This window comes from Helianthus annuus, chromosome 14 (assembly GCF_002127325.2).
Source record: "Helianthus annuus cultivar XRQ/B chromosome 14, HanXRQr2.0-SUNRISE, whole genome shotgun sequence".
NCBI lineage: Eukaryota > Viridiplantae > Streptophyta > Magnoliopsida > Asterales > Asteraceae > Helianthus > Helianthus annuus.
This window is the reverse complement of record NC_035446.2, coordinates 56841496-56864952: the sequence shown is the minus strand read 5'-3', so window position 1 is coordinate 56864952 and position 23457 is coordinate 56841496. Positions and strand designations below refer to the sequence as shown.

Sequence of the window (23457 nt, the reverse complement as noted above, 5' to 3'; positions counted from 1 at the left end):
GGGTATTCAAAATCACGTAATGTTTATTCAAAATCACCAAGCAATGTACTAGGTATTCAAAATCACAATAGTATTGTATTTCATGGCTAGAAATATTGAAAAATACAAAACGCTCAATAAACGGATATCTAACGGATCAAATCACGTGCGGAATTCATGATATGATCTTGTAACACACTTGTATCATAATTCAAAGTTTCATTATCAGATGGACAACAGTTCTTTAGATTTGATCAAAATATCCCAAATCTCAAAGTGTGGAAAGTTAGTTCCATGCGCATGAGGTTGTTATATTTAAAGGACACTCATGCGTATATGTCCTCATGTGCACGGCTGAGCAGGTCTTATACGTGTGTATATACTCATACGCACGTACGAGCCTTTTCTACATTATAACACAATCTCAAAACCCTAATCACATTGACTTACTGTCCTATACATTAAAACTAGACACAACTAAGACGTAGGCGTTAGACATTATGTATCAACAGACTCCCCCCTTGGAGATGTCGTAGTCTTGTCTTCGTTGGTATTTACCCTTTGCTTTCGAAGAAATTTCTCATGTAAGTCTGTATTCTACTTTCAAACCTCTCAATTGGTGTTTGATCTATCTTAGGAGCCCACTTCATATACTGAAATCTTGTTATAGCAGCTTTCTTTCGTCAATCTTCAATCCTTTGTTCTCATTTCTTCTCTTTCGTATCTTCCTTTTTTCTCAATCGTTCTCCATTTTTTATCCCACATCCTACCCGAATGTATATCATAAGCATAGCAAAATTTCATGACTCTCTGATATTGTAACGCCTGGTCACGGACAACCTTCAAATAGAATATCTTATTATAAAACAACATCTCAATATCTTTCTCCTACATGTTGACAATCCACATCGGTTCATATAATCTGATGGATCTCTAGTTTCCCTCCTTGCATAACACAATAACTACTTCACCAGTCTTTTCATCACAATGCCACCACCTGAAATCAACATGAAAATCTTGTTCCATCTCCATCAACAGCATGTTTATGATAGTCTTCGATCGTTTGTATTTCAAAGTAACCTTTGGCTTTCCTGTCTCATGATCAATCTCAGTCTTTAACACAGTACGTTTTAGTTCCTGAGGCTTCCACCACTTGAAATGATTCTTCGCTTGTTGTTTGATAAACCTCAGAACCCTTTAATTATACTGTTTAAACTCATAAGTAATCAACCTCATTCTACACGGCTCTGTTACACCGCACCACGGTAAGCTTTTAATATAATTTATGTTCTGGATATCCTAAACACCATATTCTCAGCGAATAGAAATTACTTTCAAATCAGGAATCCAACACCAGCTTATAATATCTCCCAATGATATGTATTTGTTTCTTGTAAAGAATGATAACGGTCTTCGAAACTTCTTTTCTAATGTAACATTCCTAAACCATTTTTGTCTTTCAGACACTGTCTCTCGTTTATCAATTCTAGGAGATTTACCTTTCTTAGTTCTTTCTTTCATCTTTCTTCTCACAATATCATCTGCTTCATTAGCAAAAATTTATGTAAAAGTAGGAAATTATTCATTCACATAATTAGCATAACGAACCTCTTCGTCAACAAAATCATCCTCAATTTCACATGATCAATATCATCTGCATCGAAATTGGTTTGTATAAGTAAGCTTCCTGTTTGTCATCATTTTAGTATCCAACAATTCATCTTCAAAGTCAATTACAAACTCATCTCCATCAATTCCACATAATTTGGCAAGTTCTTCTTTAGAATAATTGTGAACATATTCTCCCTCTTCAATATCATCATCATCCAAAAATCCCTCGGCTATTGGACTAGCAGGAACAGACGTGATTGGTACTGCATCCGTGATGATTCATGTAGTATCCTCACCGGCATTCAAACCTTCACATATCTCCCCCCTGAACTCTAGATACATCTTCAGTAGTAACTGTGACAACTCGAATTTCCAAGATTTCTATTTCCGCATTTATTGCACGTTCATGTATTGTCTAGTTGTTTAATTGTACAAATAATTGGCTATGGAACTGTAACGTTTTGATACAATAAAGTGCATTGTGTGATTATGCATGGTTATGTGTAATTGTGATAACTTTGTTAAATGCATAAACTTGGTGGTGAAAATATGAAATTGTTATGAGATGGTGTACATGTGTAAAATATGATACTTAGGGAGGTAGAGGGTAATTAGTGAAATCCTAGAGATACTTAACCCTAATCCCTTTTCACTAATCATTTGCACACAAAACAAAGCACGTAGTTTCATTCTCTTTGGTTCTCTCTGGAAATCAATCATCATCATCACAAGTTCTTAATCACGCTTGATTATCCTCTTTCTGTCTAGAATCAATCCAAGGTAATTGTTTACTGATTGTTTGATTGTATTAATTCTTGATTCTTGTGATTCTTGTAAACCCTAGTTTTCACATGCTAGTTCTGTAATTGTGGTTCATTCTGATGATTGTGAAATGGTGTTGAATATTGAGTAATTATTGCTTAATGATTAAAATACAAGGCATGTTAGAATGATCGATTGATAATGGATGATTGTACTGTGGAAATGTATGAAACTAGGGTTTGGATCGCTGAACGTAACCGGTTGTATTGTAGAGAACGTAACTGTTACGATTGTTAATAAGGAATTGAAAGTTCATGAATTATGTTTGTCCGAGTTTTTGAAAGGTTAACAGATCCGACCTTTTAAGGATGTATTCATATCCGACCTTTAAATAACAACATAAGTGTGTCCGACTTTTAAACCTTGCATGCTTGTCCGACTTTTATAATTGTAAGAAGTTATGTCCGACCTTTAATCATTCTTAACATGTCCGACCCTTTAATGTTATAATAGAGGTCCGGCTTTTAAATAGTTCTTATCCGAGTTTCTTTATGTGATAAGTCCGAATTACCTATGGTTGTGATGTCCGAGTTTTCTATTACAAGCATGTCCGACCTTTATGATATGTTACAATGGTCCGAGTTTTGAACCCTGACCTTGTCCGACTTTTGATGTAAACTAAGGGTGTCCGAGTTTTCTTAAGGGATGTGAAGTGTCCCGAGTTTTACTAGAGAAGGGGGGTGGGGGGGGGGGTAGTCCGAATTTTAGGGGGGTCCGAGTTTTAACTCCCCCACACCCTATCCGACTTTTAATTCCCCTACCCTTGTCCGAGTTTTAATCCCTTGTCTCATGATCCGACTTTTAAACAGGGGAACCCCCCCCACTTCTTGTCCGAATTTTAAGGGCAAGGCCCTGTCCGAATTATATGTGTAATGATAATCCGACTTATGAATGCTTTGTACATGATGCATGATCAAGTGCTGTTAGTTCCGTTAAGTGTGTAACCCTGACTTAAGTGGGTTGTGTTGTTAAAGTTATTGATTCTGTACGTATGAATAAATAAATAAGGGTTGTGGATTATGACAAACACCAGTAATTAAGCTTTCTGAATGCTTCTGTATATAATTGCATGCAACTGTTCATTTCTGCTTATAACTGTATGACTCGATATATGATTGTATGATATTGAATGCAACTGTATGATCCTGCATGTGTGAACATTCTATGTGATATCATCATGTACACAATAAACACACAAAACACAGTTGCTTGAATATCAAGGATTTGTAAACCCTAATTGAATGAATCATGTGCAATGTATCCTAGGTCGTGTGTAACGGATTTAGACATCTAATTAACCCTAGAAGCACTAACATACCGAGCAAACCAAGGTGAGTTCACACTCTTACTAAGGCATGGGATTCCCAAGGGCTTGGGAATGGGATTGAAGGAATGAGATTGACTAGATTCGTGCATACACTGTTACTAGACTACCATACCATCGTCCTCGGTTGTGCAGGACACATACGTAAAACCTACGTATACTTAGACTACTCGCTATCCTCGGTTGTGAAGGATACTCACGTAAAACTTGCGTGGAATTATACTCACTACTGCCTCGGTTGTGTCAGGCACTTACGTAAAACCTACGTAAACCCCCACGTACCCCTATCCTCGGTTGTGAAGGATACTTACGTAAAACCTACATAAACTTGTACGTATTACTGTTCTCGGGATGTGTTGAACACTTATGGTTACGCATAGTCTAGTGGTTATACAACATGGGAAGCCCCCACCAATAGAATGTACTATCGGCCCAGTAGAGCCACATGTTACAAACGAATATACTATTACGCATTTACTTTCTGTGAACTCGCTCAACTAGTTGTTGATCCTCTGTTACATGCCTTGCAGGTCGTTAGATACATGGAGCTTGCACAGGGAGGAGCTGGTCGTTGTGGGCTTGGATCGTGATTGTCTTGTCAAACACTTATGACATTTGATACTCTATCATGATGGGTTTTATTTATACGCTTCCGCTAAACAATGATAACTTACTTATGTTTTGGAACACCTTTCATATGGATTTGGTTTGGTTTAATAGCAATTACTTTTACTATATATATTGTTCTATATGATTGGTGGCTTGATCCTGGTCAGTCACGCTCCCAAGCGGTGATACTCCGCAGGTGGATTTTGGGGGTGTGACAGATTGGTATCAGAGCCATTGGTTATAGAGAACTTGGTTTTAATATGGGGAAAACGTTTTTATTAAAACCAGAATATAACCAGAACAGTGCTCTCAACGATCCACAACGACGCTTCGCTCCACGTGCAAGACTCAACATACTAGGTAATAAGGTTTATGTTTATTGCCTGCATGCTAGAATTGCATAGAACTTTGCTCGTAGTATGCTTAGATTACACTGCTCGTTACTTGTTATTGCTTGAGAACACCTATGTGCTTACACTCTTCTGTCATCGCACTATTCGCGAACCTTTCTCACTTATGTTGCCTTTGATGTGAAGATCAATGGCCGGACGAATTAACATGACACAAGCCCAGTTGACGGCTTTCGTTAATGAACAAGTTGCTGCGGCACTTGCAGCTGCTCAAGCAGGTAGTATACCCTGCAGTTTAGACTCACACTAGGATCTTTAGAATCCTACATTAACTCTTGTGTTTAACCTTGTCCTATTCGTACACAATAGGTCAACACGCTCAGCAGCCCGTCTGCACTTTCAAGAACTTTATGGATTGTCGTCCTAGCACATTTAGTGGCACTGAAGGAGCGGTTGGACTCCTCCACTGGTTTGAAAAGCTCGAGTCTGTGTTCGAGATGTGTGAATGCCCTGAGGCTCGCAGGGTCAAGTATGCCACTGGTACTTTAGAGGGGATTGCTCTAACTTGGTGGAACGCGCAAGTGCAGATCTTAGGGTTGGAAGCTGCTAACGCCACCCCTTGGAATGACTTCAAGGAACTGATTAAACGTGAATACTGCACTCGGGAAGACATCCACAAGCTGGAGGATGAGTTTTATCATTTGAAAATGACTGGGTCAGAAATCGAAGCTTACACTAAACGGTTGAACGAGCTGGCTGTGCTGTGTCCAACTATGGTGGACCCTCCAATCAAGCGCATTGAGTTGTACCTCAAGGGATTAGCGCCAGAGATACAGAGCCATGTGACATCGGCTAATCTTGACAACATTCAGGCTATTCAGCGCCTCGCTCATCGTATCACAGATCAGGCAGTGGATCAGAACAGACTGCCTAAACGTATCAGCGCTACTGCTACCGCTACCACTGCTACTACACTTGCTACTCCCAGCGACAACAAGAGAAAATGGGATGGGGATTCTAGCAAGGGGTCAGCTTCAGTTCAGTCACAGGTTCAGCAGCGAAAGACTGACAGTTACCAGAGTCCCAGTCAGCATTCTTCAGGCAGTCACAGGCAGGGGGGATATCGAGGGAACCTCCCAAAGTGTAACAACTGGAACAGACACCACAGTGGCCAGTGTAACAAGGGTCGCTGTCAAAGATGCCTCAAGATGGGTCATGAGGCCAAGGATTGTAGAAGCCCTCGGCCTGCGAACCAGAATCAGCAGCAGCCACAAGCGCAGCAGAATCAGCAACAGGGCAACAAGGGGTGTTTTCATTGTGGTGCAGAAGGTCACTTCAAAAGGCACTGTCCTCAGCTAAACAGGAACCAGAACAACAACAACAATAACAACAATCAGGGAAATGGCAACAACAACGGTGGGAACAACAACGGCAATGAAGCAAGGGGTCGTGCATTTGTGTTGGGGCAGGGTGATGCCAGAAATGATCCCAACGTAGTTATGGGTAAGTTTCTTCTCGACGATATTTATGTTACTGTTTTGTTTGATTCGGGTGCGGATACGAGTTATATGTCTTTGAAAATGAGTAAATTGTTAAAACGTACACCAACACCCCTAAACACCAAGCATGTCGTAGAGTTAGCTAATGGTAAGAGTGTAGAAGCCGCGCATGTAGTCAAGGGTTGTAACATCGTTCTAGCGGGTCAGACCTTCTCGATTGATCTTATTCTAATAGTTCTAGGTAGTTTCGACATCGTCATCGGCATGGACTGGTTATCCAAGCAGCAGGCGGAGATCCTATGCAAGGAGAAGATCATTCGTATTCCTCGTACGGGAAAGGAACCTCTCGAAGTTCAAGGCGACAAGAGTGGTGCTGTGGTTGGCATCATCTCTTTCTTGAAGGCTCAGAAATGCTTACGAAAGGGGCATACGGCTATCTTGGCACTTGTTACCGATGCATCGATAAAGGAGAAAAGAATAGAGGATATTCCAGTTGTACGCGAATTTCCTCAAGTGTTTCCTAAAGATTTACCTGGTTTACCGCCTCATCGTCAGGTCGAATTTCAAGTCGAGCTAGCTCCAGGAGCAGCACCTATAGCTCGCGCACCGTATCGTTTAGCTCCAACTGAACTGGAGGAACTGTCAAAGCAACTACAAGAGCTCTTGGATAAGGGCTTCATTCGTCCAAGCTCTTCGCCTTGGGGAGCTCCAGTATTATTCGTGAAAAAGAAGGATGGCACTTTCAGGATGTGCATAGACTACCGCGAACTGAACAAGGTCACAGTGAAGAACCGTTATCCTCTTCCTCGTATTGACGACTTATTCGACCAGTTGCAAGGGTCGAGCTACTACTCCAAGATTGATCTAAGGTCTGGTTATCATCAGCTGAGAGTCCGGGATGAGGACGTCTCCAAGACAACATTCAGAACTCGCTACGGCCATTACGAGTTCCTAGTCATGCCATTTGGGCTTACGAACGCGCCTGCAGTTTTCATGGATCTTATGAACAGGGTGTGCAAACCCTATCTAGACAAGTTCGTCATTGTCTTCATCGACGACATCCTGATCTACTCCAAGAGTCAGGAGGAACACGAGCAGCACTTACGTCTTATCTTGGAACTTCTTCGAAAGGAACAACTGTACGCCAAGTTTTCAAAATGCGACTTCTGGCTTCTTGAAGTCCACTTTCTAGGCCATGTGGTGAACAGGGATGGGATTCATGTCGATCCATCCAAGGTAGATTCGATACAGAACTGGCCTGCACCGCGTACACCAACGGAAATACGCCAATTCTTGGGTTTGGCGGGGTATTACAGACGATTCATTAAAGACTTCTCCAAGATCGCACAGCCGCTTACAATGCTGACACAGAAGGGTGTCACCTACCGCTGGGGAGACTCCCAGGAAACTGCTTTTCAGTACCTGAAGGATAGACTATGCAGCGCACCTATTCTCTCATTGCCAGAGGGCACGGATGATTTTGTGGTCTATTGTGACGCATCGATACAGGGGCTTGGTTGTGTATTGATGCAGCGGGATAAAGTTATTGCCTACGCTTCTCGTCAACTCAAAGTTCATGAACGGAACTACACGACGCACGATTTAGAGCCGGGAGCTGTTGTTTTCGCGCTCAAGATATGGCGACACTACCTGTACGGTACCAAGTGCACAATTTACACCGATCACAGGAGTCTCGAGCATATCTTCAAGCAGAAGGAATTGAACATGCGTCAACGACGGTGGGTCGAGTTACTTTATGATTACGAATGCGCCATCAAGTACCATCCAGGCAAGGCCAATGTCGTGGCTGACGCTCTCAGTCAGAAGGACACTCTACCTAGGCGTGTACGAGCCTTGCAGCTCACTATTCAGTCCAGTCTTCCTGCTCAGATACGAACGGCTCAGATAGAAGCATTGAAACCAGAAAACGTAAAGGCTGAAGCTTTACGCGGCTCAAGGCAACGATTAGAACAAAAGGGAGACGGCACCTACTATGTAACAGGGCGTATTTGGGTACCACTATATGGCGGTTTACGAGAACTTGTGATGGATGAAGCTCACAAGTCTCGCTACTCGGTACATCCAGGTTCGGATAAAATGTATCACGACATCAGAACTACATATTGGTGGCCTAGCATGAAGGCCCACATAGCAACTTACGTCGGCAAATGTTTGACGTGTGCAAAAGTCAAAGTGGAGTATCAGAAACCAGCGGGCCTATTTCAGCAGCCCAAGATACCGCAATGGAAATGGGAAGAAATTTCCATGGATTTTGTTACATGCCTACCCAGATCCCAGCGTGGGAATGATACCATATGGGTGATCGTGGATCGACTCACCAAGTCTGCACACTTCCTGGCCATAAAGGAAACGGATAAGTTCTCCACTCTCGCAGACGTCTATCTTAAAGAAGTTGTTTCGAGGCACGGGGTGCCCACCTCCATCATTTCGGATCGGGATGCACGATTCACGTCAGAGCTATGGCAAGCGATGCATAAATCTTTCGGCTCACGGTTAGACATGAGCACAGCGTATCACCCTCAGACGGATGGGCAGTCTGAGCGAACGATCCAAACTCTTGAAGACATGCTTCGGGCATGTGTTATTGATTTCGGCAACGGCTGGGAAAAGCACCTCCCTTTGGTGGAGTTCTCATACAATAACAGCTATCACACCAGCATACAAGTCGCTCCATTCGAGGCATTGTACGGACGTAAATGCCTGTCACCTCTCTGTTGGGTAGAGGTGGGGGATAGTCAGATCACGGGTCCAGAGATTGTAGTGGACGCCACGGAAAAGATTGCACAGATACGACAACGCATGGCGGCAGCACGCGACCGTCAGAAAGCCTACGCGGACAAGCGTAGGAAGCCTTTGGAATTTCAGGTCGGGGACCGGGTTTTACTTAAAGTCTCACCCTGGAAGGGTGTGGTTCGTTTTGGCAAAAGGGGCAAACTAAATCCGCGGTATGTCGGACCGTTCGAGATCATTGAGAAAATAGGCAAAGTGGCCTACAAGCTAAACCTACCAGCTGAACTCGGTGCAGTTCACAATGTATTTCACGTGTCGGATCTGAAGAAGTGCTTGTCAGATGAGACCCTCATAGTTCCTTTTAAGGAACTTACTATCGACGAGCGGTTGCAGTTCGTCGAGGAGCCAGTTGAAATCACGGACCAGGATGTTAAGGTCCTCAAAAACAAGAGAATCCCTCTTGTTCGAGTTCGTTGGAACTCCCGTCGTGGCCAAGAGTACACCTGGGAACGCGAAGACCAGATGACAGAAAAGTACCCCCAGTTATTCGGGACCAATGCAACCACTACTGAGACTGAAGCTACTACTGCGGAATTTCGGGACGAAATTCCAAATCAACGGGGGGATGATGTGACACCCTAGCTTCCTCAGTAACCGCATGCTAAATTTCGGGATGAAATTTCTTTTAAGTTGGGGATAATGTGACAACTCGAATTTCCAAGATTTCTATTTCCGCATTTATTGCACGTTCATGTATTGTCTAGTTGTTTAATTGTACAAATAATTGGCTATGGAACTGTAACGTTTTGATACAATAAAGTGCATTGTGTGATTATGCATGGTTATGTGTAATTGTGATAACTTTGTTAAATGCATAAACTTGGTGGTGAAAATATGAAATTGTTATGAGATGGTGTACATGTGTAAAATATGATACTTTGGGAGGTAGAGGGTAATTAGTGAAATCCTAGAGATACTTAACCCTAATCCCTTTTCACTAATCATTTGCACACAAAACAAAGCACGTAGTTTCATTCTCTTTGGTTCTCTCTGGAAATCAATCATCATCATCACAAGTTCTTAATCACGCTTGATTATCCTCTTTCTGTCTAGAATCAATCCAAGGTAATTGTTTACTGATTGTTTGATTGTATTAATTCTTGATTCTTGTGATTCTTGTAAACCCTAGTTTTCACATGCTAGTTCTGTAATTGTGGTTCATTCTGATGATTGTGAAATGGTGTTGAATATTGAGTAATTATTGCTTGATGATTAAAATACAAGACATGTTAGAATGATCGATTGATAATGGATGATTGTACTGTGGAAATGTATGAAACTAGGGTTTGGATCGCTGAACGTAACCGGTTGTATTGTAGAGAACGTAACTGTTACGATTGTTAATAAGGAATTGAAAGTTCATGAATTATGTTTGTCCGAGTTTTTGAAAGGTTAACAGATCCGACCTTTTAAGGATGTATTCATATCCGACCTTTAAATAACAACATAAGTGTGTCCGACTTTTAAACCTTGCATGCTTGTCCGACTTTTATTATTGTAAGAAGTTATGTCCGACCTTTAATCATTCTTAACATGTCCGACCCTTTAATGTTATAATAGAGGTCCGGCTTTTAAATAGTTCTTATCCGAGTTTCTTTATGTGATAAGTCCGAATTACCTATGGTTGTGATGTCCGAGTTTTCTATTACAAGCATGTCCGACCTTTATGATATGTTACAATGGTTCGAGTTTTGAACCCTGACCTTGTCCGACTTTTGATGTAAACTAAGGGTGTCCGAGTTTTCTTAAGGGATGTGAAGTGTCCCGAGTTTTACTAGACAAGGGGGGGTAGTCTGAATTTTAGGGGGGTCCGAGTTTTAACTCCCCCACACCTTGTCCGACTTTTAATTCCCCTACCCTTTTCCGAGTTTTAATCCCTTGTCTCATGATCCGACTTTTAAACAGGGGAACCCCCCCTCACTTCTTGTCCGAGTTTTAAGGGCAAGGCCCTGTCCGAATTATATGTGTAATGATAATCCGACTTATGAATGCTTTGTACATGATGCATGATCAAGTGCTGTTAGTTCCGTTAAGTGTGTAACCCTGACTTAAGTGGGTTGTGTTGTTAAAGTTATTGATTCTGTACGTATGAATAAATAAATAAGGGTTGTGGATTATGACAAACACCAGTAATTAAGCTTTCTGAATGCTTCTGTATATAATTGCATGCAACTGTTCATTTCTGCTTATAACTGTATGACTCGATATATGATTGTATGATATTGAATGCAACTGTATGATCCTGCATGTGTGAACATTCTATGTGATATCATCATGTACACAATAAACACACAAAACACAGTTGCTTGAATATCAAGGATTTGTAAACCCTAATTGAATGAATCATGTGCAATGTATCCTAGGTCGTGTGTAACGGATTTAGACATCTAATTAACCCTAGAAGCACTAACATACCGAGCAAACCAAGGTGAGTTCACACTCTTACTAAGGCATGGGATTCCCAAGGGCTTGGGAATGGGATTGAAGGAATGAGATTGACTAGATTCGTGCATACACTGTTACTAGACTACCATACCATCGTCCTCGGTTGTGCAGGACACATACGTAAAACCTACGTATACTTAGACTACTCGCTATCCTCGGTTGTGAAGGATACTCACGTAAAACTTGCGTGGAATTATACTCACTACTGCCTCGGTTGTGTCAGGCACTTACGTAAAACCTACGTAAACCCCCACGTACCCCTATCCTCGGTTGTGAAGGATACTTACGTAAAACCTACGTAAACTTGTACGTATTACTGTTCTCGGGATGTGTAGAACACTTATGGTTACGCATAGTCTAGTGGTTATACAACATGGGAAGCCCCTACCAATAGAACGTACTATCGACCCAGTAGAGCCACATGTTACAAACGAATATACTATTACGCATTTACTTTCTGTGAACTCGCTCAACTAGTTGTTGATCCTCTGTTACATGCCTTGCAGGTCGTTAGATACATGGAGCTTGCACAGGGAGGAGCTGGTCGTTGTGGGCTTGGATCGTGATTGTCTTGTCAAACACTTATGACATTTGATACTCTATCATGATGGGTTTTATTTATACGCTTCCGCTAAACAATGATAACTTACTTATGTTTTGGAACACCTTTCATATGGATTTGGTTTGGTTTAATAGCAATTACTTTTACTATATATATTGTTCTATATGATTGGTGGCTTGATCCTGGTCAGTCACGCTCCCAAGCGGTGATACTCCACAGGTGGATTTTGGGGGTGTGACAGTAACATCTTTAGTATGAGTTTCAGGTACTTCAGACTCAGTTGTTGTTGCTTTAGTAGTTGTAATACCAATACCACCCTGATCAATATCATCACCAGCATCATCATCATCGTCATTATTATCATCAGAATCTTCAAAGTCTTCTTTCTCTTCATCATCTTCATTTTCTAACTCATCATCAACTTCTTCTTGGACTTTGTTCTCTGGCCCAAACACAACTTCTGATTCAACTGGTTTCTGCTTCAGCTTCTTTTATAGTTACAATTTCAGGTTCATTACCATTAACTTCTGCTTCAAGTATTGAATCTTTTGGAGGTTCAGTAACAACTTTAGGAATGCCATCAACAAGCTTTTTCCATCAGCCTTCATCTTTACAGACTCAGTTACTTCAGCTTCTAGAATCGTTTCTTTTTCTAAATTTTTCATTGATTCAACTTCATCATCAAAGTTGATCTGTAGTTTGTTCTCTGGTACCTTGAAATAGTTCTTGTATTTGATTAAAAAACTTGCTTGGTGACCTCTTTGTTCAGAATTTTGATCAATCTGAGCTTGTTATTTATCATTTTGAGCTTTCAAAATTATGTTCTCAACTCTCAACCTCTCATTTTCCTCCACCAAGCTCTCAACTTTAACATTCATTACTTCAACTTGTTTCTCCAACTCTACTATCTTCTCATTGTTCAGCTCCTTGAGAAAATCATAATCCAAATCTAAATCATCAAGCCTTGGAGTTTGTTGTTTCTTTGGCGTCTGTGCTTTCTTTGGTGTTTGTTGAGATGGTTTAGAAATTGGCATTTTGATGTGCACACTCTCTGTTGTTCTAATATCAACCACTTCTTCAACAACAGGAGTTCCACTCTTCACCGATACAGGCACATTTTCAGTAGGTTTTTCTTTAACTATTTCATCAGCTTCTCTGGTTCATCAACAAGTCATAATCTAGAAGATTTCCTTTTCTTAGCTTCAGGTGTTCCAGTCAATTTAAAATTTGGTATTGCCTTGCTTTTCTTTCGACCACCCTTCTTCTTCTTCTCAACTATTGGAATCTTAGGAACACAATCAACATTTTTTCAATTTCTGCTTTCCTTTTCTTTGATGCTTCTATCTCATGTAGGAAACCTGGCTCAGACTCAGTCACTTCATCATCAGTTTTCTTTTCATCTATATCTTTTTCTGATGTAGCAGATACAACTACTTCTTTTTTAGTAAATGGTTCTTCATCATCAATAACTTTCTTAGCTCAAGCTCTATTGTGTTTAGATTGAGAACCTTCTTCACCAACATCTTCTTTCTTGATACGTTTACTTTTTGAATATTTGAACTTTTTCATCTTCTCAGTCTTATTCAATGCTTCACTGGTGTGCGTTCGGTGCGAAATGTTTTTATTGATATTTTAAGCCATTTTACGCATTAGTCAAGTTTTAAATTTATAAAACACGATATTATACTAACACTAAACACACACTTGGGCAAGTGCACCCATCGTGAGTGTAGTATAGTATTGGTAAAATACCAAGGTCGTCTAAGGACACAAGAGATTTTAGTACCGGTTTATCCTCAACGTCTAATCAATCTAAATTTTAGAGAAAAGTTTTGAAACATAAAAATAAAACAAAAAATGAAAAGATAAATAAAAATAAAAAGCAGATAGACAAGATAGAATCACTTGGATCCAACTTATCTTTAATGTATCCTTTGATAATTTTTGTACTTTCGAACTTTTTAAGAGATTCTCTTAGTTATAGTAGTAGGCCCCTCTTTTGAAGGTGGCGTTACCCTCAAGCCAGTGGTTTGAGTCACAAGGGATACAATCCCAAAGGGTCGGAATATTGAAAGACAATTAAGTAAGTTATTAATGCGAAAAGTGGTAGCCCCTCCTTTGAAGGTGACGTTACCCTTGGCTAAGTGGTTTGAGTCAGCAAGGATACAATCCCAAGAAGCCGGTTTAAAGTATTAATAGTAGTTTACATATGAGGGGTTCAAGCTATTCGCACCCCCGCCATCCAATACCGTTGGGTATTGAAGGAGGTCCTAGTAAGCTTGAACCAGATCCTCGCAGGATCTATACACTGAACGAGACAAGAACTTTACCAAACCACCCTTCTAACCCGCTTCCAGGTAGTTAACGCACTTTATATAGACCGTAAAGACACAAATGATGACATCATTTACTTTATATAGACATTAAAGCAATTTCAAGACATCGTGAAGAAATGGTAAAGAAAATTCATGTCACACCCCCAAATTCCACAAGCGGAGTATCACCGCAGGAGCCGTGACATGACCAGGATCAAGCCACCAATCATATTGAACAATGTATATAAAGTAAATAAAATCCAACCACACAATACAATTGGTGTTCAAACATAAGTTATCAATTTCATGTTAAACAGCGGAAGCATCAAATGTAAAACCAAAACATAAGTTATAAGTTTAGCAAGTTTAACATGGCACACACTGTCCATGTCCCACAACGACTCCTTCCACTCGTGCAAGCTCCATAGATACTTAACGACCTGCAAGGCATGTAACAACGTGTCAACAACAAAGTTGAGCGAGTTCACAGTTGGTGTTCGTTTTAAAGTAGTTTCAAAAAAATCATGAGTTTGTTTGCAACTATAGGTTAACCAGCTTTCCTTGTTTTCCAAAACATAATTGGTGGGGGTTACCCCATGTTGTAAACCACTAGACTAGTTATATATATTGGCATCCTTCCGAATCCGAGGACGGAGGTACGTATTCTACCCAACCGAGAATACGCAGGTTGAATGTAGGCGTCCTTCCCAATCCAAGGATGGAGGTACGTATTTTTCCCAATCCAAGAATACGCAGGTTTAGCGTAGGCGTCCTTCCCAATCCGAGGACGGAGGTATGTAGTCTATTAGTGGTGAACATACAGGTGTCGTCTTAGTTTCTTAATCTAATTGCCAACCCATCGGGAATCCCATGCCTTAAGAGTGAACTCACCTTGGTGTGCTCGGCACAGTGTTTCACTTGTTTTAGTTATTAAACCGACCACGCCGTATTATAATCATTAAGTTTAAATCAGATTCGTATTTAACTAGCACCACATATTCTTACACGTATCTCGCACATAACAATTAGACATCACGTATCTAGCACATAACAATTAGACGTTACATATCTAATAAGTACCAGTGGGTTATGACAACCAAATCCCCCTTCTTGTGTACATATAAATAATCAACCCGACCAACGGTCGTTTATAGGTGTGTGGTTCATGATTTTATGGTATATTATTGTTCGACACGGCCCAACATCGTACAGCCCAACATAAGTGTAATGTGTGAGACCCAAATGAGTTAATCAGCCCATTTACGTATTATGCGGTCAGAGTAAAGGTGTGCGACAATGCGAAATCGTGTACGACCAATAATTGTGCGATAAATAATCTGTGTGGGGTTAGGTCTTTTAATGTGCATTTAACCTTTTATTTTTGTTTGTGAGTGGTCCCCATGACCATTACTGTGCGATCCACATAATACAAATATGGTGTACAATTTCAAATCACATATGACTAGTATATACTAAGTGGTACCCTACGTAAAAACACTTGTACATTCATGAAACCCAACAACAATATCAAATCTAGTCAGCCATTAACAGAGCTTCTAATATCAATTGTAGACATATATATTCAGATAATCTTGTCACTAAAATCAACTAATAAACATCATCTATACCACTTAATCATATAGCAGGTTTCACGTCAAGCATTCATTGGCATCGATTATTCATTATTATCTTTCTTAATAGCAACCATCACCTCCTATTACCTAAAACAGACTCATGCATCTACATCTTTATCACTCAAACATATATCAGAATTTAATATTAAGCATTAAGTGTCCATTTATCAAACAACAAGTTTCATGTTTCATTCAAAATCGATTACATATAATATTCAAATAATCCACATGAAAAGAGCACTATCACGCATCAAGTGTCCACCAAATTCATACAAGAGCCTTATCATTATATGCAGATTCAACAAATCCCATTGTTTACGTAAACATCATTCAAGAACTATCCTATATCAACATCAAGCATGCACATAAAGATGTTGTTCTAACCTGATGTTGATGCCGTAGCAGAGTGCGCATTAAGAAGAGAAATAAACGGAGTTTCGAGTCGTAGTATCGTGAGCCACCGGAGGTAGAACGGAGAGCATCAGTGTCGTCGGGGTTTTGAACACGCCGGAGAAGAAAGTGGCAGCGGTTTTCGTGGAGTTTCGGGTGAGGGGGAGCGGATTAAGTTAAACGGTAGGTAGGGTTTGCGAAAGTTCCTTCATGAATGCATGCAACATAATCCTAATAAGGAGATTAAGGGTGGTGTGCGGTTGCATGAGTGGGCCGAGAATGATGAAAGAGGTTGGGTGGTGGAACTTGGGCCCCTAGGCCGTGAATGAATCAAAGGATTCAGTTTGGTGTATAGCAAATATTTAGGTGATGCACATACACTAACATTATTGTTATTTTTAAGGTGAAAGAAGTCATCAACTACAGATTATTATTGTTTTTAGGGTTAATATAATCAACAACCACTAACATATATAAATTTAACGTATTATGATTCGGTCCTCCAAAGTTTCGAGTTACTTGAATCATGCCATTGTTCAAGTGGTTAGAGTGGGTTAGATCACGATATGGATTGGCTCGTTCGTGCAAAATAAATCAGATGAGTGTACACATTTGGTTTCGCAGAAAAGTAAAGCGTAATATAAAATGATCTAAAAAGAGAAATGAAACGAACGATGCTAACCTCGAAACCAGGGTTGTCACATCATCCCCAAGTTGAAAGAAATTTCGTCCTGAAATTTAGCAGACAGTCGCTGAGGAAGCTAGCTTTGTTGTGTGTTTTCCTGGGGCATCACATCATCCCCTCGTTGGTTTGGAATTTCGTCCCGAAATTCCGCAGTAGCTTCAGCCTCAGTAGTGGTTTCATTTTTCTCGAACAACTGGGGATACTTGTGTTTCATTTGGTCTTCTCATTCCCAGGTAAACTCTGGGCCACGACGGGAGTTCCAACGAACTCGAACAATGGGTATCCTGGTGCCCTTGAGAACCTTAACGTCACGGTCTTTAATCTCTACATGTTCTTCGACGAATCTCAGCTGATCGTTGATGGTGAGTTCCTTGAGAGGAACTATGAGGGTCTCATCTGACAGACACTTCTTCAGATTTGACACGTGGAATACGTTGTGAACTCCACTGAGTTCTTCGGGTAGATTCAGCTTGTAGGCCACCTTGCCAATTTTCTCAATGATTTCGAAGGGTCCAACATATCGCGGGTTGAGTTTGCCTCGTTTACCAAAACGGACTACACCTTTCCAAGGTGAGACTTTAAGTAGCACTCAATCCCCAACCTTGAACTCGAGTGGTTTCCTGCGTTTATCAACGTAGCTTTTCTGACGGTCACGAGCTGCTGCCATTCGTTGTCGTATCTGAGCAATCTTCTCTGTTGTATCTACTACAAGTTCTGGGCCAGTGATTTGGCTGTCACCAACCTCTGCCCAACAAAGAGGTGATCGGCATTTCCGTCCGTACAGTGCCTCGAATGGAGCAGCCTGAATACTGGTGTGGTAACTGTTGTTGTACGAAAACTCCACTAAAGGGAGATGTTTTTCCCAGCCATTACCAAAGTCGATTACACATGCTCGAAGCATGTCTTCAAGGGTTTGGATGGTGCGTTTAGACTGCCCATCTGTTTGCGGATGATATGCTGTGCTCATGTCTAATCGAGAGCCAAAAGACTTGTGCATCGCTTGCCACAATTCAGAGGTAAAACGCGCGTCATGATCAGAGATAATGGAGGTTGGCACCCCATGCCTGGCAGCCACTTCCCTCACTCAGGTAAACGTCTGCTAGAGTAGAGAACTTATCCGTTTCTTTAATAGCCAGGAAGCGTGCAGACTTTGTCAATCGATCCACTATTACCCAAATGGTGTCGTTTCCGCGTTAGGATCTAGGCAGGCCAGTAACGAAATCCATGGAAATTTGCTCCCATTTCCATGTCGGTATCTCTGGTTGTTGAAGTAGGCCTGATGGTTTCTGGTACTCGATTTTGAGTCTCGCACAAGTCAAACATTTACTAACGTAGGTTGCTATGTTGGCTTTCATACTAGGCCACCAATACGTAGTCTTGAGATCGTGGTATATCTTATCCGAACCAGGATGTATCGAGTAACGAGACTTGTGTGCTTCATCCATCACAAGCTCACGTAGATGACCATAGAGTGGAACCCAGATGCGCCCTATCACGTAATAAGCGTCGTCTTCCTTTTGTTCTAACCGTTTCCTCGATCCTCGCAAAGACTCAGCCCTGATGTTCTCTGCTTTCAATGCTTTAGCCTGAGCATCTCGTATCTAAGCGGGAAGACTAGAGTGAATGGTAAGCTGTAACGCACGTACACGCTTAGGTTTAGACTCCTTCCGGCTGAGGGCATCAGCCACAACATTGGCTTTGCCCGGATGATACTTGATCGCGTATTCGTAATCATTCAGAAGCTCGACCCACCGACGTTGTCGCATGTTCAACTCCTTCTGTTCGAAGATATGTTGGAGACTCCTGTGATCGGTGTAAATGGTGCACTTGGTACCGTACAGGTAATGCCTCCATATCTTGAGTGCAAAAAGAACAGCTTCCAGCTCCAGATCATGAGTAGTGTAGTTCCTTTCATGAACTTTAAGTTGGCGCGATGCATAAGCAATGACTTTCTCACGTTGCATCAACACACAACCAAGTCCTTGGATTGACGCGTCGCAATAAACCACAAAATCATCGGGGCCCTCAGGTAATGAGAGAATAGGCGTGCTACAAAGTCTCTCCTTTAAGTGCTGAAACGCGGAGTCCTGTGCATCACCCCAACGATAGGTGATACCCTTCTGAGTTAGTGAAGTGAGAGGTTGCGCAATCTTCGAGAAATCCTTGATGAACCTTCTGTGGTAGCCCGCCAAACCCAAGAATTGGCGGATTTTTGTTGGTGTACGGGGTGCAGGCCAGTTCTTGATCGAGTCTACCTTGGATGGATCAACATGAATCCCATTCTCGTTTACCACGTGGCCTAGAAAATAGACTTCACGAAGCCAGAAGTCGCATTTTGAGAACTTAGCGTAAAGTTGCTCTGCTCGAAGAAGTTCCAGAATAAGTCGCAGATGGTGCCCGTGTTCTCCTGACTCTTAGAATAGATCAGGATGTCATCGATGAATACTATAACGAACTTATCCAGGTAAGGTTTGCACACTCGATTCATGAGATCCATGAAGACCGCAGGTGCGTTCGTCAATCCGAAAGGCATGACCAGAAACTCGTAATGCCCATAATGAGTCCTGAAAGCTGTTTTGGAGATATCCTCGTCTCGGACTCTCAACTGATGGTAGCCTGAGCTCAGATCAATCTTTGAGTAATAGCTCGACCCTTGCAACTGGTCGAATAGGTCGTCAATACGCGGGAAAGGATAACGATTCTTCACGGTCACCTTGTTGAGTTCGCGATAGTCAATGCACATTCGGAAGGTGTCGTCTTTCTTCTTCACAAACAAGACTAGAGCTCCCCAGGGCGAAGAGCTAGGACGAATGAAACCCTTGTCTAATAACTCTTGTAGTTGTGCGGATAATTCTTCTAATTCTGATGGAGCCAGACGATAAGGTGCACGAGCTAGTTCAATTTAAAACTCGACTTGACGATGAGGCGGAAGACCAGGTAATTCCTCAGGAAATACCTCAGGAAAATCTCGTACGATGGGAATGTCTTCTATCCTCTTCTATTTCGTTGAGGTGTCAGTAACGAGGGCTAGAATAGCAGTGTGGCCCTTTCGCAAACACTTCTGGGCCTTAAGGAAAGAGATAATGCCTACGACTGCACCACTCTTATCACCACGGATCACGAGGGGTTCTTCACCCGAATGAGGGATGCGGACAATTTTCTCATTGCAAAGAATTTCCGCTTGATGTTGAGATAACCAATCCATCCCAATAACAATTTCGAAACTACCCAGAACGATAGGAATGAGGTCGATAGAGAAATTCTGATCAGCAAGAACGAGATTACAACCCTTAACTATGTGTGTGGCCTCTAAACTTTTACCATTTGCTAGTTCTACAATGTGCTTGGTGTTCAAAAGTATTGGAGTACGCTTAAGCATCTGACTAACTTTTAAGGACACGTAGCTAGTATCGGCACCCGAATCAAATAAAACAGTAACATAAAAGTCGTCCAGTAGGAACTTACCCGTCACAACATTGGGATCGTTCCTTGCATCACCCTGACCAATCACGAAGACACGTCCCCTGGCACCACTGCCGTCGTTGTTACCCCCATTGTTGTTCCCATTTCCCTGGTTGTTGTTGTTCTGATTCTGATTCAACTGTGAATAGTGTCTCTTGAAATGACCCTCAGCACCGCGCTGATAGCATCCCTTATTACCCTGCTGGTGCTGCTATTGATTCTGTGGAGCCTGTGGCTGCTGTTAACGATTCTGATTCACAGGACGTGAGCTCCTACAATCCTTGGCTTCATGACCCGACTTGTTACATCTCTGACAATGACCCCTGTTGCACAACCCGCTATGGTGCAAATTACATCGATTGCACTTAGGGTGGTTTCCCCTGTATCCACCCTGACCCTGATTCCCAGAAGAATGCTGACTGGGGCTCCTGTACTCATCTGTCTTTCGCTGCTGGGACTGAGACTGAACTGAAGTTGAACCCTTGCTTGAGGCTCCATCCCATTTACACTTGTTGTCGCTAGGAGCATCCGAAGTAGTAGTAGCAGTAGCACCAATACGTTTTGGCAGTTTGTTTGCTCAACTGCCTAATCAGTGAGACGATGAGCCAGTCGAATGACTTGCTGGATGGTGCCAAGGTTAGCTGCAGTCACATGGCTCTGGATTTCTGGCACTAGACCCTTGAGGTATAGCTCGATACGCTTGATAGGAGGATCCACCATTGTAGGACACAAAATAGCCAATTCATTTGATCTCTTCGTATATGCCTCGATTTCGGACCCTGTCATCTTCATATTGAAAAACTCCACCTCTAACTTTTGGATGTCGTCACGACTACAATACTCTTCCTTGATCAAATCTTTGAAATCGTTCCTTGGGGTGGCATTAGCAGCTGCCAGCCCTATCATTTGAACCTGTGCTTTCCACCAGGTTAACGCAGCACCCTCGAGTGTTCCAGTAGCAAATTTTACCCTACGAGCCTCAGGGCATTCACACATCTCAAAAACAGACTCGATCTTCTCGAACCGGTGAAGAAGACCTACAGCTCCTTCTGTGCCGCTGAAGGTACTAGGTCGACAGTCCATAAAGGTCTTGAAGGTACATACGGGAGGCTGAGCATGCTGACCTGTCGCGTGAGAAAGAAAAGACAAGGTTAAGCACAAGAGTTGGTTCGCGAGAGTAGGATCTAAACATCCTAGGTTAGGTCGGAATGGCAAGTTATACCTCCTGCAGGGACTGCTGCGAGTGCCTCAGCCACTCGTTCGTTGATTAGAGCCGTCAGCTAGGCTTGAGTCAAGTTCAAACGTCCACTCATGATCTTCACATCAAAGAAACCACAAGTGAGAGAGGTGTCGCGAAAGTGCATAAGTATGGGATGACAGAAGAGAGTACACAGGGTTTCAAACAATAGTCGTTACGTTGACTAAGCATACAATAAACAATGCATTAAGCAAACTTATAGAAAGGAAAAATAAACATAAAGCATATCACCTATAGTGTTGAGTCTTGCACGTGGAGCGAAGCGTCGTTGTGGATCGTTGAGCACTGTACAGGTTATAGTCTGGTTTCGTTAAAAAGCTTTTTCCCTTTTTTAAAACCAAGGTCACTATAACCAATGGCTCTGGTAGCAATCTATCACACCCCCAAATTCCACAAACGGAGTATCACCAGAGGAGCCGTGACATGACCAGGATCAAGCAACCAATCATATTGAACAATGTATATAAAGTAAATAAAATCCAACCACACAATACAATTGGTGTTCGAACATAAGTTATCAATTTCAAGTTAAACAGCGGAAGCATCAAATCCAAAACCAAAACATAAGTTATAAGTTTAGCAAGTTTAACATGGCACACACTGTCCATGTCCCACAACGACTCCTTCCACTCGTGCAAGCTCCATAGATACCTAACGACCTGCAAGGCATTTAACAACGAGTCAACAACAAAGTTGAGCGAGTTCACAGTTGGTGTTCGTTTTAAAGTAGTTTCAAAAAAAATCATGAGATTGTTTGCAACTATAGGTTAACCAACTTTCCTTGTTTTCCAAACCATAATTGGTGGGGGTTACCCCATGTTGTAAACCACTAGACTAGTTATATATATTGGCGTCCTTCCCAATCCGAGGACGGAGGTACGTATTCTACCCAACCGAGAATACGCAGGTTGAATGTAGGCGTCCTTCCCAATTCGAGAAAGGAGGTACGTATTCTTCCCAATCCGAGAATACGTAGGTTTAGCGTAGGCATCCTTCCCAATCCGAGGACGGAGGTATGTAGTCTATTTGTGGTGAACATACAGGTGTCATCTTAGTTTCTTGATCTCATTCCCAACCCACCGGGAATCCCATGCCTTAAGAGTGAACTCACCTTGGTGTGCTCGGCAGAGTGTTTCACTTGTTTTAGTTATTAAACCAACCGCGCCCTATTATAATCATTAAGTTTAAATCAGATTCGTATTTAACTAGCACCACATATTCTTACACGTATCTCGCACGTAACAATTAGACATCACGTATCTAGCACATAACAATTAGAGGTTACATATCTAATAACTACCAGTGGGTTATGACAACCAAATCCCCCTTCTTGTGTACAGATAAATAATTAACCCGACCAACAGTCGTTTATAGGTGTGTGGTTCATGATTTTATGGTATATTACAGTTCGACACGGCCCAACATCTTACAGCCCAACATAAGTGTAATGTGTGAGACCCAAATGAGTTAATTTGCCCAATTACGTATTATGTGGTCAGAGTAAAGGTGTGCGACAATGCGAAATCGTGTACGGCCAATAATTGTGCGATAAATAATCTGTTTGGGGTCAGGTCTTTTAGTGTGCATTTAACCTTTTATTTTTGTTTGTGAGTGGTCCCCATGACCATTACTATGCGATCCCCATAATACAAATATGGTGTACAATTTCAAATCACATATGACTAGTATATACTAAGTGGT

General features: G+C 41.7%; 1 protein-coding gene across 1 annotated transcript; it reads right to left on the bottom strand.

Annotated features, from left to right (window-relative positions):
- Positions 1–669: 669 nt before the first annotated feature.
- On the bottom strand, positions 670–13581 carry LOC110906654 (glutamic acid-rich protein-like). Its single transcript, XM_022151758.1, has 7 exons — positions 13521–13581; positions 13316–13424; positions 12843–13167; positions 12531–12725; positions 12320–12488; positions 1312–1520; positions 670–819 (listed from the first exon to the last, which is right to left on the bottom strand). The coding sequence occupies exons 1-7, from the start codon at positions 13579–13581 to the stop codon at positions 670–672; spliced, it is 1218 nt and encodes a 405-aa protein (XP_022007450.1).
- Between the last annotated feature and the right edge of the window lie 9876 nt (positions 13582–23457).